Source organism: Eulemur rufifrons, chromosome 4 (genome assembly GCF_041146395.1).
Source record: "Eulemur rufifrons isolate Redbay chromosome 4, OSU_ERuf_1, whole genome shotgun sequence".
Lineage (NCBI taxonomy): Eukaryota > Metazoa > Chordata > Mammalia > Primates > Lemuridae > Eulemur > Eulemur rufifrons.
The window spans coordinates 12635816-12651441 of NC_090986.1; the positions used below are offsets into that span (position 1 = coordinate 12635816).

General features: G+C 41.7%; 1 protein-coding gene across 1 annotated transcript in view; it reads left to right on the forward strand.

The window, feature by feature from the left end:
* Positions 1-11378, forward strand: part of IRS2 (insulin receptor substrate 2) — a 28233-nt gene extending 16855 nt beyond the window's left edge. The window contains exon 2 of the mRNA XM_069467582.1: positions 10615-11378. Within this exon, the coding sequence (XP_069323683.1) occupies positions 10615-10619 (5 nt within the window). The 3' untranslated portion in view covers positions 10620-11378. The remainder of the gene's footprint in view (positions 1-10614) is intronic.
* The last annotated feature ends 4248 nt before the right edge of the window (positions 11379-15626 follow it).

Here is a 15626-nt window from a genome sequence, read left to right on the forward strand (position 1 = left end):
GGAGAGGTTCTTGTTGTTATCCTTATTATTATTTTTTTTTTTAATGAAAAACCTGAGGCCCAGAGACAATGAGCAGTATGCCTGCCCAGCCATGAGTCTGGCCCCTGCTGTTGGAGGAACCTTCCCCAGTCTGGAGAGAGAGATGTGTTCCTGGTAGGCCTGTCGCCGCCTGAGTCTGCGTCTTCCAGGCAACACACTGCCTTCGTTAAAAAAGAGTCTCTCTGCCTCCGACCAGCCAGCAGCTGAATCTGCTTGCTCTGAACTCCCCTTGAGGCTGGCCCCAGTGCAGTTGCTATGCTGTAGGCTGCTAGATGCAGGCGTAACCCATTTCATTCTTTGCTAATCTGGAAACTAAGATGGCAGAAAGGAGCAAATTTACAGATAATTTATTATTCCATATGGTTCATAGACATTCTGGCTTACCAGGAAAGCGCTAATGGAGGGAATTTAGAGCCCAGGGTGTCAAAACTAGAGGACGCTAGGGCCCCGCACGTCAGAGGACCCTGATGTCTCCTTAGCCTGTTGGTGATGAAAACGCACATTTATTAAAGGGACTCCAGCCAACTGCGCACAGTTATTTGTAGCTTGCATAATTTTAAAAATTGGTAGAGTGTTTAGGTCTATCTTTAGAATTAGGCTCAATTTGACTTAGTCTTTCTGAAATACGTAGAAAAGTGATGATAAACATAAAAATGCCTTTAAAAAGCTTATCCATTTGGGTAAGGTAAGAATGAGACCTCATCCTTTGGTTATTTGTTTCAACTGTATTGGTAGTTATTCCTTTGGAGTAGAGATTGTAAAATGGCCTCTTGTTCTCTAAGGAAAATTGGGCAAATAATTATTTTATATGAATTCATGTATACTGAGTATGACCAAATTATACAACTGACAATTTTTAAATGGTCAGATTGATTTCCTGGGATGAAACATCACTGAGTGATACTTTTCCTGGAAGAGAATTTGTTAAGTTTGCGATATATAGGCTATAATTATTATATATTAAGTGTACGCCTGCTGGATCCTGAATTTTGTCACTATGATTACTAACGAGGTGGTTAGAAAGGTACATCTCTCTTAAATCCATTCTGAAAAGTCTTCCAGGACTCATGCACAGCTTTGAGAAAGCTGGAGATGTGCCTGGGTAAATCTCCCACAGTCCAACTTGCTTTTAAAATGAGAAATGCTTTCTTTATAAGTAATTGATCATTTGTCCCCTTCCCACAGCAGTTTGGGAAATTATATGTTTAAGTTGTAGGTATTTTGTCCTTTCTCAGAGCTTCCTTCTTGCTGGTGAAGAGGAAAGGTGGGAGGTGTGTCTGTGCCCAAGTCTCCTTCTGCTCCGAAGTGTCCCTCCCAGAGAGTGCCGCTGTGCACTCTGCCCTGCAGGGTCTCTGGCTTCTGTCTCTGGGCCTGAGAGGCAGGAGCAGGGGGGCTTGTCCTGGCTCTGAACCTAACAGCTGGGGACCTTGGGAAGTCATCACACCCTACTAGAGGCTACAGGAGGTGTTGGAGTCCATGGCTTCCAGCCTGCCTGCTCATCTAAATTTCCCAAGGAACCTTTGCAATGTCCCTATGCCATTCCCTGACCCAAGCATCCTGGGGTTTGGGTCCCCGGTGTGTGAAACTCCTCCCAGCCTATGAACATTTGAAAATGTCTTCAAGATCCTTGCCATTTTAAGCTCTGCCAAGGCTAAAGAATTTAGTCTTCAGAAAGTTTACTCTGCTTAGACTCCAGTTCAATGAGTAACATTATAGACACTTTGGCATTTGGGCTGAAAGGGCATGTGCGGTAACTTAATATGACTTGTGCACTGTGTGAGTGCCCACTGGTCACCTGATGCTGGTGGCAGAACCAGCGTGGGTGGGGGAGGGGGAGGAGGACACACCGAGGTGGATTTCTGGTCTCCACTTCCCTATTTTCTTTTCTTTTTGAGTAAATGAACTTTACATAGTCGGTAACGTGGCACTTCCCATTTTTCATTACTGAAATTTCAATAAATAGTGCTTCATTTGGATGTGAATTTCTCTCATCAGTGGCAGAGGAATTTAAATGTCTCGGTACATTTTAATACACCTTTTTATATAAACCAGAGAGAGGGGAAATGCTGCTCCCCCGGCCTGGATTCGCCGGAGCCCAGCCTGTTGGTGATCCACTGTGCTCGCTTGGCACGGGTGACGTGGAGAGGGGTCTGTGCGTTCTCTGCTGGGCAGCTGCCTACTCGGAGACGCTGGCAGCCTTTTTCTGGGCGTTTTGTCCCGTCCACAGGGCAGAAAGAAAGCAGCTAGGCAGAGGTGCTCTTTGCGGCGTGTGAGAACTATTAGCTTTAAATGGCCTAGAGTTACCCCAGAAAAACAATTCTACTTCTGTTCTGCTTCTATCCAATTAAAACAAGTTTATTCATTTTATTCCGGGAGCTGTTGGCCATTGTTTTTGTGCATTCATCAGTTGTTTATTTGCTGCCTGAAGTTGCAGTTGTTCGTGATGTCATTCATGGATATGCTGTTGAACCAGCCAGAAAAGGGGGGTGGGAGGAGCCCGTCTTTCCCTGCAGCTCAGGCTGCCTGGTTTGAAGAAGTCTGTAGTTCAAAACGCAGCAAGTGCTTACTTGTATACGTTATTTGAAGACGCACAAAGAAAGCAAAGGCAGTCCAGCCACAAGATGTGAGTCATACTAGTAGCATGTGCTTCTCTATGAATGAAAATATGTGTACATATATATTTGGTTTGTATTAATTATACATTCTATACATAAGATCTGATTTGATAGTTTCACTGCGACCCCCCTGGGGAGGGTAAGGCGGGAAAGATAATGTTCCCGTGTTCCTAAGTGACAGCAGAGCTGGACAGTGGTGGTCCCTGGCCACCAGCCCTAGGATTGTGACTGTGGTGCGGCCACTCTGCCTTCTACACCTGTGTCTTATTGAGCCTTGGGAATGTCTTGTGGTTTTGAGACGTGGTTTGAGACATGGGATGGCTTGTGGTAGAGACGGTTGCACAGCGCCATCCCTGAGCTCCCAGGGAACAGCAGCATGTTTTTGAGATGGTTAATTACGGGGAATGGAGGCTCCAACCTGTGCGAAGACGGCGTGCACTTCAGTTACTAACAACCTTGACTTTGCAAGTAGACCTTTTACAGTTAAAGGCTGTGTGCTCATTCACATAAAGGCTTTGAAATTAGATATATTCTTCCCCTGACGAGACAAAGCTGAAATCCCAAATTTATATAAATTAACCTACAGTTATTTAAGTTTTCGAAGGAAAAAAGGGGTCAGTTGAAATGATATGTATCAACAGGCTATTTGGAGATGAATATATTATGAACTGTTATTCCACATTCCCTTAATTTGATAGGCAAAACATAATGATTGTGTTTTATAACTCAAGATATAAATAATATGAACATTTTTATAGTGTGCATAAAATGCATTTTTACATCAGTAAAAAGATCGTATAAACAAAAATGTGTTTAATCTGAGAAAAGAATTGCATTGTTCATTGGATATTTGCAATTTTAATGCAAGTAATATTACTTGGCCCAAATAGTCTTATTAGGGCAGAAGCGTAATGCTTATATTCACATTCTCAAATGATCCAAAAAAGAGAAAAGATTTGGACCCTTTGTGAATTGCAGATCTAATGTGTACAACTTTTCCTTCCCTCTGTTAAAGTTGAGAATACTAGTGTAGAATGCATTTAGTAATAATCAGATTTATTCAGTACTTTTATGTTATGCATGAAAAGCCAAGTAGAAGAGCCATAGGTAAAAGAAATTAATTGGAAAAGTGTACTGGCTTCATAAATGATTTTATGACTTGCGTCCTCATTTTCAGTGGGGTCTGTAACAGGATAGCATGGGTTTTAGTAGGTAGCATTGCATTTCTGAAGTACGTAAGCTTGCAGATAATTTTCAAAGGGGTATCAATTAGTTTCCAGGTGTAACATACAGGTGGAAATATATGGTGTTATTTTGACAAATTTGCCTGTCATAATTACTTCTGATTGTCTCCCTTACTAAAGGTTGCCATGTCCGTGGGCTCCCTAGCAGACGGACTGGCACGACGTTCTATAAAGAGTCAGGAGGTGAAAGTTTAGGCCTCACTGCCCCACAGGCTTTGTCACTGCTGGGCCACTCTGCTGATGGTGTGAAAACAGGGTGTGGAAATGAGTGAGCATGGCTGTGTCCTAATAAAACTTTATTTACAGAGACAGGCAACAGGCCAGATTCAGCCATACTTTACTGAGCTCTGCTGTAGAATGTCACCCTCATGTGAGCTGGAAAAGGTTTTCTTTGCTCCTGGGTCGCACACAGTCCTAAAGCTTTGTTCTCCTTTAGAAAATTTTATTTGACTTTTCTGCCTTTGACAAATGGCACAAACCACATGGGGGTTTTAGTTCAATTTAATTCACCAAGCTTTATTAAAGACCTAGTCAGTATGGTGTTGGGTGCTGGGGACAGTCCCATAGGTAAGTCGTCTGGCAAGGGAGAGGCAGATCCGTGAGGATCATTTATTAAATTGTGATAAATATTAGCTTGGCATTTAAGGCCGTTTGAGGAGAGTTTTCTAAAGAGCTGATGGTACAGTGTGGAAGTTTACGCTCTGGGCCCCAAATGACAGGTGCAGGTGTCTTCCCTGCCTGTTCTCACTGTCTCCTCATGGCCAGGGGGGCGCAGAGAGGAAGTTTTTCTGGGAAAAGTGGAGGCCTCTGCTCTTCCGCTGACCAGCGAAGAGGCGTCAGCAAGTCACTTACGCTTCCTCATCTGGTTTTTAACTAGAAAAGATGGAGCATTTCATAATTTGAGAGAAGTGGCCCACCGGCAGTTCAGGAGGCGTTTTTGTCTCTCAGGTGTTTGTGCTGGGGAGTGGCAGATGCCGTTTCTCGCACGTATTGCATGCTGCAGGTACAGGCCTGGCGGGACGCTCTTCCATAGAACAGCTCACGTGACGCACATGTCAAGGTTTTTAACAACAAACCCAGAAAAGAAGCAGCCACTTCAGTATTGTGCTAGGGCGTCTGCTGAGGATATGCACTGTAAAATAGGGGTTCCCGTGTATGAAACTTTGAACGTGTAGAGGAAATTTGAAGTGCAGTGGTTAAAAGTTTGGGAGGCCTGATTGCTAGTCTTTGGGTGGTTGAGATGAGGTCTTATGTGAAGGATTAAACAGGAGTTAAAGGAGGAAAGATACCTTTTATTAACCCCAGCCTGTGAGACAACTAGATTGTCTCATGCCATTCCGTATTGTGTCATTAACATCAAGTTACAACTTGATGTTAGGAAATTTCTTTAGTAACAAGCATATTCAAAATGAAATGATTTTAATTGTTGGTAGAAGTGATGAGCTCATATAAAAGAAAGTTCTAAATCTTTCTCAAGTAGGGTTGGAAAGCAAATTATAGCCCCCATTTGTCGTAGGGAACTTATTCTTCCATATTTTCCTTTTAAGTGACTTTTTTTTTTTTTCAATTTAAAAGGAAAGTGACTGTTTTTCTTAGAATCTCTGGTGTGTTTGTTATCACACCCAACCTTACTTTTTTTTTTTTTTGCAGTCTTAGAGTGTTTTGCTTTCAGTAAAGTAAGGAGATACTAAGTTATCAGGTTTATTTTTCTAGGAATTTCTCCTGCAACTGAAAAGTTCATTTTCCCTTGTAATTCTATGTTTAACATAAAAGGTTTAAACTGGGTGCTAAGATGTGCCTGAAAGATGTGTTTGAACTCAGCAGAGGGTTCATTTCTCTCTTAATCATGTTTACTACTAGAAATACAAATTTTAATTTTACAAAACATTTTGCTTCATTTTTTCATGCAAGTCACTATTTGTAATACTCCTAATTCAGTTATGCCTGAAAATGTTAAAGCGTTTTTACCTACGTGATGAATTTGCCCTCTGGGTGATGCAGTGTTGTTCGCCCAAGGCCTGTGAGGCCCCGTGTCCTGACTGTGCCCCGGCGCTCTGCAGGGAGCCCAGAAGGCTCTCTGCGGAGAGGACCAGGGCCTTCCTGGGCACAGCTGCCATGACCCAGGTGTATGTGCTGGATTCTTAACACTGCAATATGACCTTAAAGTCAAACAAGTCCAATCCCAAATTCTCATGAGAAATCATAAAGAAATAGTCATGGTGAGTCAGAATGTATATTTAACATGCAGCCTGGTTTTATTTGGTGGGCCAAATTTATCTTATTTATTTCTAACACATTCCAGGCTCGATGCTCACTTTAGTTTTCTTTAATGTAATTGTAACCACAGTGCCTGGCTCCCTGGTGCTGTGACTCGTCAGTGTTTTGCCGTTCATCCCATATATTACAGGGCAACTTTCCTACTTGTTCTAATGACAAAGTTAATTTGGTTTTCTTTTTCTCTTTCTTTCTCTCTCTTCCTTCCTTTCTTCTCTCTCTCTCTCTCTCTCTCTCTCTCTGGGGGTGAAATCGAGCAGATTGAAGGTGGGGTCTTTACTGACAGCACTCTTGCTCATTTGCATTCTGATTGCTCTTTTAAGTGGAAGAGAAAAGGGGTGGAATTATAGCTAGTCTGCAGGGAGTTATGATTACTGGCACATGGGACTTTATCCCACATATGAATGTCATCTGTCACAAGTGACAGCAGAAAGAAGATGAGAAATGGCTAGACTGCATGACATGTCATCTGGAACGACTCTCATCTCTTTGCAAAAGTTTTTTGTTTGGTTGGTTTTTTGTTTTGTTTTTTTACTCAAGTAACTCTAGATGGATGCTTCTGTGAATGGTTTCTTTACAAAGTAATGTCTGAGAGACAGAGTAGTACAGTGTGTAGTTATATGGCAAATTCAGTAATCATCAATGCATTTACATTTTTTACATACATTATGTCTAGAAGCAGTATTGGTGTATGTTATGCAGTTGTGTTCATGGGCAGCATGAGTCTTACTGTTTTCGTTTCTGTTTTGCCGTTGTACCTGATGAGTTCAAGGAATGTATCTCTTCTTAACGAATATTCACAGTAGAGCAGCCATAACATTAATTTGTTCTTTGCTTCTAGTAAAATTAACATAGATAATAAAATAAATAAATTTTGCTGGAATTTCATCTTTAGGAAACATAAATATTTAAAGGTTGAGAATGTCAGATTAGTAGTGTTAGAAAATGTTTTCTTCTTTTCCAGTGTGGATGAACCAGACTAATTTTCAGGGGGAGGGGTAACTTAACTTACTTTTTTTTTTTTTTTTTTTCCTAAAGTGAACTTGAGATTTATTCAGAAACTATACAAAGTTAGAAAGTCTGCTCCACAGGCAGAGCAGAGGCAAGTTCTCCCTGCATAAGAGAACCAGCCAATCTAACTTACTTTAAAAGTAAATAAATAAAAAGGCAAAAGTGCTCTCTTGCTCCTAGGTTCAAATCTGCAAGAGTATTTTCCAACTCTTGCCTCTCTTCCTTCTTCCTGGGGCCACGGAGTGCTGGCTGAGTGGTTGTCAGGCGGGTGGCGGGCACAGCGCTTCTGCGGTAGGCGTCAGCCTGGGGCACCCCTGCTTGGTGTTTGGTGTCTGAGTGCTGTGTCTGGACTGCAGAGTGCCCGTGTGAGCGGCTGCACATGCGCGTCGTTTTGTCGCAGGCGTCTTTCCCTAGGCCTGTCCCCTCCTCTCCAAGGCTAGCTCAGGCCCTTACCAGCATGTGCGACAGAGTCTGCCACCAGCTCACGCTGGAAAAAGGAGATTGTAGACATCCTTTGAGGCAGACAGCTTCTGTCTTAGGCCTTCTTTCTGTAAGAAATGAAGAAAATCATGCTTAGGTTTTTAGAACAGATGCCTTTTTTCCTATATGCGTTCTTAGGGAGTGTTTATGTTTCTTAGGTCTCTGTTTTATCCAAATCCTTTTGCCGTGGCTGGGCAAGTCAAGTCATCTGGATCCAATTTGAGGGGGTACTGCCAGCCTTTTCCTTGCTTCCTTTCTTTTGCACCTCAAAAGGTTTCTGGTGGCTAATCCTGTTTACATGTGTTCGGGTACTTCCAAGCATCCCAACCTGTCACCCCAAATCAGCTGCAGCCATCGAGGGGAGGGTTCCTAAGCCAGCCCGTGGCCAACCAGCAGGTCTGTGTGTGGCAGGCTGCTGATCAGTGTGAACCAAAGTCCTGTGGTCCAGGAGAGGGACCCAGAGGCTTCAGGTCTCAGGTTTCTCTGTTTACATGATAGGAGGTATCTGTAGAAAGCAATTGTTTTTATTTTAACCTAACAAGAGACAAGTTACATCCTTGTGTGTTTGCTTTAAGTGCGCATGTGTACATGTAAATGTGTTTGAAACACTGCACAGCTGATGCCCACACCCCTGTCTCTGAGCTGGTGGTCGTCTTGCGTCTCATCCTCCTTAGCTAGGCCTCCTTGCATCCTTCCAGTTCACCATGAACAGTTAATCTTCCTGTAATAACACCTTTTTTCCCCTTTTTGGTTGGCCTTCCTCCCCCAAGTCATCAGTGAGGCCCTGCACCAGAGTCAAATTAAACAAGAAAATTGCCGAAAGGTCATTGCATGAATAAATACATGGATGAATTATTTCCTTGCCGTTTATCAGCTATGTTCTTGCATAATGCTCATGCTTAGAAATTAAGGTTTTGATAACTGTATTGTACTTAAAAAATAAAATTACATGTTCGACTTAATTAGAGCTCACAGAGATCTGATGGTAAGAGTTGGGTTTCACAGCAATAAGCATCCTTAAAAACGGTGAAAATGTCAGTGGCCTCGTGAATTTGTAAGTGAAAATGGAAAGTAATTTTTTTTCCAGCAATAATTAACCCACCATTTATATGACAAGTATGTAAGTTTAAGAAATTGAAGAACTTACTTGCTTAGCTGTTTTCAAGATAATGGACTTAGGGTTAACATGAGACAATTTACCCACATTTAGCTAACTGTCAGTGTAAAAATAAAATAAGCTTTGATTAGAAATCTTTCTGTAAGTGGATTCACAGAGTCTTGGTCACCTGCTCTGGGGTGGCCGTGGGGTTCAGCTCATAATTAGGGTCTGAGTGACAAAATGCAAACTCATTTTAGGGCGAAACACAAGTCTAGTAGTATTTTAGCAAATCCCTGTTTTCTAAGGGATGAAAACAGTTAGATTTTCTCACTGCAATCTCTTGGGATTGAAAATCACAACAATAATGAATGAAATTGCTGGAGGACAGCTCTTTTCTTAGGAGGAAGTTTTGGGCCCTGTTTCCTGTTAAGGTTCACTGGCAGAACATCGTTTACTTGTTGAATTTTTAAAAGACATAAAGATTTAAAAAAAAATAAAAAGATAAAGTAGCACTGCCTCAAAACGTCATATTGTAGGGGACTTTTAGATAAGGCATGGGAAGATGTGTTTACGTGGTACACTGATGAGCTCCCTGTCTGTGCTGCCTTTGTTTTTCTGGCTATAGGATACAGCGCCTGGAGTTTGTAGTGGGGCGTGGCTTTTAGGGACTTACGCTCAGCTATAGGACACACTGGAAGTTTCTTTCTTGCTGGCATCAGTCCTCTGAGCTCAAGATAGATAGAAAAGAATTAGATTCACAAAAAGTAAACCGGGGGGTGGGATGAGAGTCTAGGATCAGAATTCTAAGTGATTCGAGAACAGCATCCAGAAATGCCGTTTGTGTAAGTACAACTGCAAAGGAAGAAAATCTAAGACAAGGCATGACACAGCAGTGCCCACGAGTGACTGAGTAGCCATCATCGTGGTGCATGATGACAATTAACAATATGCCATTTGGGTTAAAAAGTCAGGAAGCTTTAAGAAAAAAAAGAAAAGCAACATGCTATGAAATGTCAAAATCTTCCAAGTTCTATCCCTTGAAAGAGGAGTGTATCAAGTAAAAATATGCTTAAAATGTTAGAAATTGAGAAGAGGTTAAAGAAGCGTGAGCAGTTTGATCCTTTTGCACAGCAGTATAGTGAATTATTGAAAGTGGAACGTACGGAAGTTGGGCAGACATGAAATCCTTCCTCGTGTTGAGGGTTATCTGACAACAAACATGGCACCACGGCGAGTTTTTACCACGCTGGGTACTTTTAAGAAGAGGGTAGATCATCCAGCCGAAAGTTGTCTGCGGGCAGAAGTGTAGACTCGTTAGTTCTCTCATGTTCATAATGTGATACGCATTTATAGAATAAACACAGTTGACAGGGCATTTTAACACATGTCCTTGTTTGTCATCTTTCCGGCAGCTGGGGTGGGGGGAGGCGATGGTTTGCGTTTACTCCACACAACACACGAAGGGCCAAGACTGGGGAGTGAGAGAGGGGCAGTTCCCAGGTGGTACAGATGCTCAATTTGAAGGCTGACATCACACCTCTGTGTCTGTTAGTTCTATCTCCTTCGACAGAATGATTCACAAAAGCCCGTGTGACTATTTTCCCTAACTTGAAAATATGAACCTCGCTCTGTAGACAACTCACTGTGAACCTCATAGCTCCGCTTCCAAGAAAACCAAATCAGAGTTTACCCGTTGAACTTGTTTCTGGAAAACAGAATGAGCCCATGTCTGTTTCTCATAGTGCATAATTTTATGAAGATGACTCAGAGGGTGAAAGTGGGTTACGAGGGGCCTTTTCTAGAGCCCTGCTCTCGTGAGAGTCTCTCCTCACTTCCCTCCTTTCTTTTTCAGAGTGAAGATATGTCTGGCTCTATCACCATGAGGTCACACATCAGAGAACATCGTTAAAAAAAGATGCTCAGCATTTTTTTCAATCTGAAGCTGCTTACAGTTTTTCTTTTGGCTCTGAGCAATTCCTGCGTTTGGAAAGCTCTGCGGGCCATGCTAGACAAGGAACCAACCAGGCAAGGTCACCTGCCTCTCTCACTTGTTCCCATATGGGGCATTCATCATTGTGCTGTGTGTGTTTTGTTTCGTTTTTTTTTAAACAAAATTAGCTGAAGAAGTCATTCTCAAGAAAATTGGATATTTTCATGGGCCTCCTTAAATTGTGGGCAGTGTCTTAATTTCTTCTTACTTTCGCTTTGGCAAAGCAAATGTATCCCTCAGCATGCTAGGAGATTCTACCAACACCCATTCAAGTGGTAAAATCTGGTATGTACTGGCTTACCCTCAAGACTACCACAGTGCTACCTCAGTTCAAGGTAAAGCCGGATTTGCGTGGTTGGGGCACCGTGGGACCCCCTGTGCACCTCTGCTCCCGTGTCTGAAGTGTGGCCGTCGGCCTTATCGAACTGGTTCAAGTAGACTGCTGCTTGTCGGACTCCGATCCAGGTACCTGCGATGTTTACTTACACACAGAGCCCAGCGTGGGACTGACGTTTCTCAACGAGAGTGAAATTTGGGATTGGACTTCGAAGACGCATTCATAAATAATAATTATTATTATATGTAACTGAAGCAACCTACTTTTGAAAATCATCAACCGAATTGGGTAGTGGGGGTGGGTGGGAGGGAAGGGGTTTGGGAAGGGGGGTGAATATCTCTTTTTACCTTGAACAGACTTGTTTAATCTTCTCTATGTAGATGTTTATGTAGGTACTTCAAATTGCAAAAGCCTTTTATCCTATTGACAAGCTCAAATGTCTCTGCTATCCTTAATCTTGGGCTTGCATTTCTTTAACCAAAAATTCATGTAGGCATGCTAGCAATTCCAGGGTGGTCTGGGTTTGGCAGATTTAATTTTTAAAAATGTGTTATCTTTAATATAATGCTATTATGCTGGCCATCGAGTCTGCCCTGAACAAAAAAAAAAAAAAAAGAAAGAAAAAAAAAGAAAAAGAAAAAACAAAACAAAACAAAACAAAAAACAAAAAGAAAGGAAAAGAAATAAAATGATAAAAAGAGGCATTTAAGCCCCTATGTTATTAATGGAAAAAGAAAAAGAAGAAAAACAATCTCGCAGTACATGTTACTTGTCAAAAAAAAATTCCTGACAAGACTACCCTTGTTTTATGTTTTCAGTGTTCTGAAAATATCAGTGTTGTGGCAATTATCGCAGATGTCACCTAAAACTGCTGAACTTGGCCGGCAGAGCGTTCTGCCATCTTGCTGCTCCCTTGACACGTGATCGGAGAGCGTTGGCCTCTTCCTCCGTGGGGGCACCCCCAGTGCCTGTCTTCTCTGATAGTCAGTGGAGAGGTTACACTAATTCATTGGAGGTGTGAGTTGTCGGGTTTTTTTTTCTTTTGAGAAAAATATATATAAATATATAGATATATATCACTATAGAATAATGCATTAATGAGGCTTTTTTAGAGGAAGACCAAAAAATTCAATGTCTTAAAGGTATATTTAATGGCAATGCAAAAGTCTTCCTGCTTCCATGCTGAACTTTAGAACAGAGGATTGTATTGCAAGACAAAGTTGAATGTAAAGCGATCCCCTGAACATTTTTAAGGTTTTACTTTTCTGAAAGCATACATCACAGCAGTGCATAGGCCATACGATGTTAGTTTGAAGGTCAGTTTCAGTGTATGATATACTTTATTAAGATGTATAAAATGTCCTAAAGTTTTTATCTAGTTTTGGGAATAGGAATCGATGAGTGGTATTTGCTTTGTAACTCCTCCCCACCCAGGTACGATAGGACTGAATATGGACCCTGCTGAATACAGTGAATTGACACGTGTTTAACTAGCCCTCTGTACTTAGGGTAGTCCTGACACTATACCAATGGTTCATGTTCACACTGCAACTTAAAACAAGCAACTAAAAAGTGGGTAATATACGAAATTTTCTTCTATCCTGTACATTTCAAAAAAAGGCATATGCAATATTTACATTTTTAATTTAGTTTACAGAATGGAACCAAAATGTGTAAATGTTATGTTTGCTAAAACTTCATGATGTATATTGGGTCTTTGTACATTTTGCCTGACTTACCTTAAATTTAAAATATTTTTTGCTATATAAACTTTAACAGTTATTAAACAGTGTTTTCTTTTTGGGTACGTATTGTTTCTGGATATCAAGATGTTAAATATATTTCTTGCTATTGTGATATGACAAAAGACTTAACTTATCTTGCTCTGTCTTCCACTGTACACGCTGTATATAGGGGTCGATGTGATGCTGCTGGGGACAAGAATAAACTGGACTAGAATAGTGCATTGTATTTAGTCTGTATTGATCATGGATGCCCTCCTTAATAGCCATATGCAATAAAATAAAATACATTATTTATGAAATGAATGAAGTTTGAAGATTTTTTTCTGTATGGATTCTGAGTTTAACATAAAGCCAATCTACTTTCAGAGTTTGGGAATAAATGAGGAAATATTAGTTGCCAAAAGTACTTTGATTCCTTTTAATTTTAAAACTTTTATTCTGGAACCAGAAAATACCCCCCAGATCACAAAACTTAAGAAAAATAAGTGCGTTGTAAAAACAAAAAGGGACATTTTATTTACTTTACAAAACAGAGTCCTTATGATGTGCTGGATGCTTTTCTAAATGCTTTGCAAATATTCACATCTTAATAGCTCATAACCTTGAAAGGTAGGAATTGCTGTGCTCATTGTATAGATGAGGACACTGAGGTGCAGAGGTTAAGTGACAAGTCCGAGGGCGCACTGTCCATGCTGGCAGGCCTGGAGTCACACCAAGCGGTGTAACCACTCCTCTGTGCTCCTTGCCTGACATGCACACAGAAGATATCCCAAGATGTAGCTCAAGAATACACCAGCCTGAGCAAGAGCGAGACCCGTCTCTACTGAAAATAGAAAGAAATTATATGGACAGCTAAAAATATATATAGAAATATATATAGAAAAATTAGCTGGGCATGGTGGTGCATGCCTGTAGTCCCAGCTACCCAGCTGAGGCAGAAGGATCGCTTGAGCCCAGGAGTTTGAGGTTGCTGTGAGCTAGGCTGATGCCTCGGCGCTCTAGCCCAGGCAACACAGTGAGACTGTCTAAAAAAAAAAAAATTAAAAAAAAAAATACAAAGAAATAAAACCATCAGATCCAGAAGATTCAGGAAGCAGAAAATATAAAACTGATGCCTGTTGATGTTTATCCAGGGTAATGTTGCCTCCTTGTTTGAAATACTTTTCTATACATCCACTTTGCCCTAAAATTATAGTCATGTACTAATGTGTGTGTCATCACTTGAACAAATAAATAAAATCAGAGCAATTTGGAAGGTGATTTTTAAATAATGACTTTTAACTCAGCCAGACTGGCTCACACTCCGGGGTGTGGGGACTTGTGACGCTGATACACAAGCCACGGACCTGCATTCACCTGTTCGTGCCTCGATGGGTTGTTCTGAGGGAGCCTGTTAGTCACACGGAGTAGGAGGCCTGGTCTGGAAGGTGTGACAGCTCTGAAATCTGCTCATTGTTTCAACCATGAAAGGGCAAATGACGCATATGAGGTGGGAGGGGGCAAACGCCGTACCTAAGGAGCCACTGTAGGTAAAGTATGTGGAGGTGGACGTGGAGCTGTTTCAAAGACCTGTAGATCCTGGATATGCTCAGAACCAATTTAGAGGCTTTTAGAAAAATGTTAAGTATCACATGACAAAACGAGATGAAATATGAAGATCCCACTGCATCGATTTTGGAAGAGTTTGATTCTGACCCATTGATGCCCCGGCAGCTTGGAAAGTGCACGTTAGCTTGTGGTACCATCATGACATTCGCATCCAATCCTTGAGCTGGCCTACAGGGTCATGGCTAATCCTTCCTCACACCCACCTGAAATATCGCTGCATAGACCAGACAGCGTGTTCACGAGTCAGTGCATTCATCTGTGAATTGACTAGGTGCCTCGGTACGTGAGTGAAGCTAGCTAGCATACTTACTTGTCGTAGAAACTTTTTGATGTCTTCAGTTGAAGGAGAGAGGGGATGATGGTTCTCCTTTAAGAATGTGCAGTGTCTCTTCCCTGTCATTGCCCCAGTAGCATTTCTTGGGATTATACAACTGAGTCAATCTGACGTTCATAACTCTTGCTTTGGCAGTGAGCCATACAGGGTAGAACCAGCCTAATGCAGCGACAGTTCGAAAACACTAAGCATCCCGTTAACGGTCTCCTTTTAGATTTTGACTGTTCCACCTGGGTCTCTCCTCTTGCCTCTTCAGCTTTTTTCCCCTCCAAATGACCCTAAATAGCAGTTTGGTGGTTTCCTGTCTGCTTTTCATTAGTGCCTTTTTAATTTCGTGCTGGGCCTACTTTGCTTGAACCCACCTGCGCTCTCAGGTTACCCATGGCCTTCCCGCTGCAGTGAGACTCCTGTCCTATTGCAGGCACTCGGCTCCTCTGACACGAGCTCCGTCTGAGTCTTTACCCCCTAAGTTTTCTTTTTCTCTATTTCAGAATCCCCTCCTTTCAGTTAGGAGCTTAAAAAGCTCTACATTTTTATCAGAATTACTTACACCTTAAGAAAGGTACCCCAACTCCTTGCCGGGCTACCTGGGTGGCCTCCAGCATTGATCAGGGAACATACAACGTGCTCCTGTCCCTCCAGACCTATCTACAACATGTCAATTCTCAGATGACATTGACATAGAACACAAACATCCTACTGATTGACAGATTTTTCTAGAGAAGATACATAAAATAAAGGCTGTACTAATTAGGATGTATTTAGCTGGAAGTTATAGAAACCGCAATCCAATGGCTCTTAGTTGGTTCCCGCTGCTATAACAAAATACCATCGCCTGGGTGGCTTATAA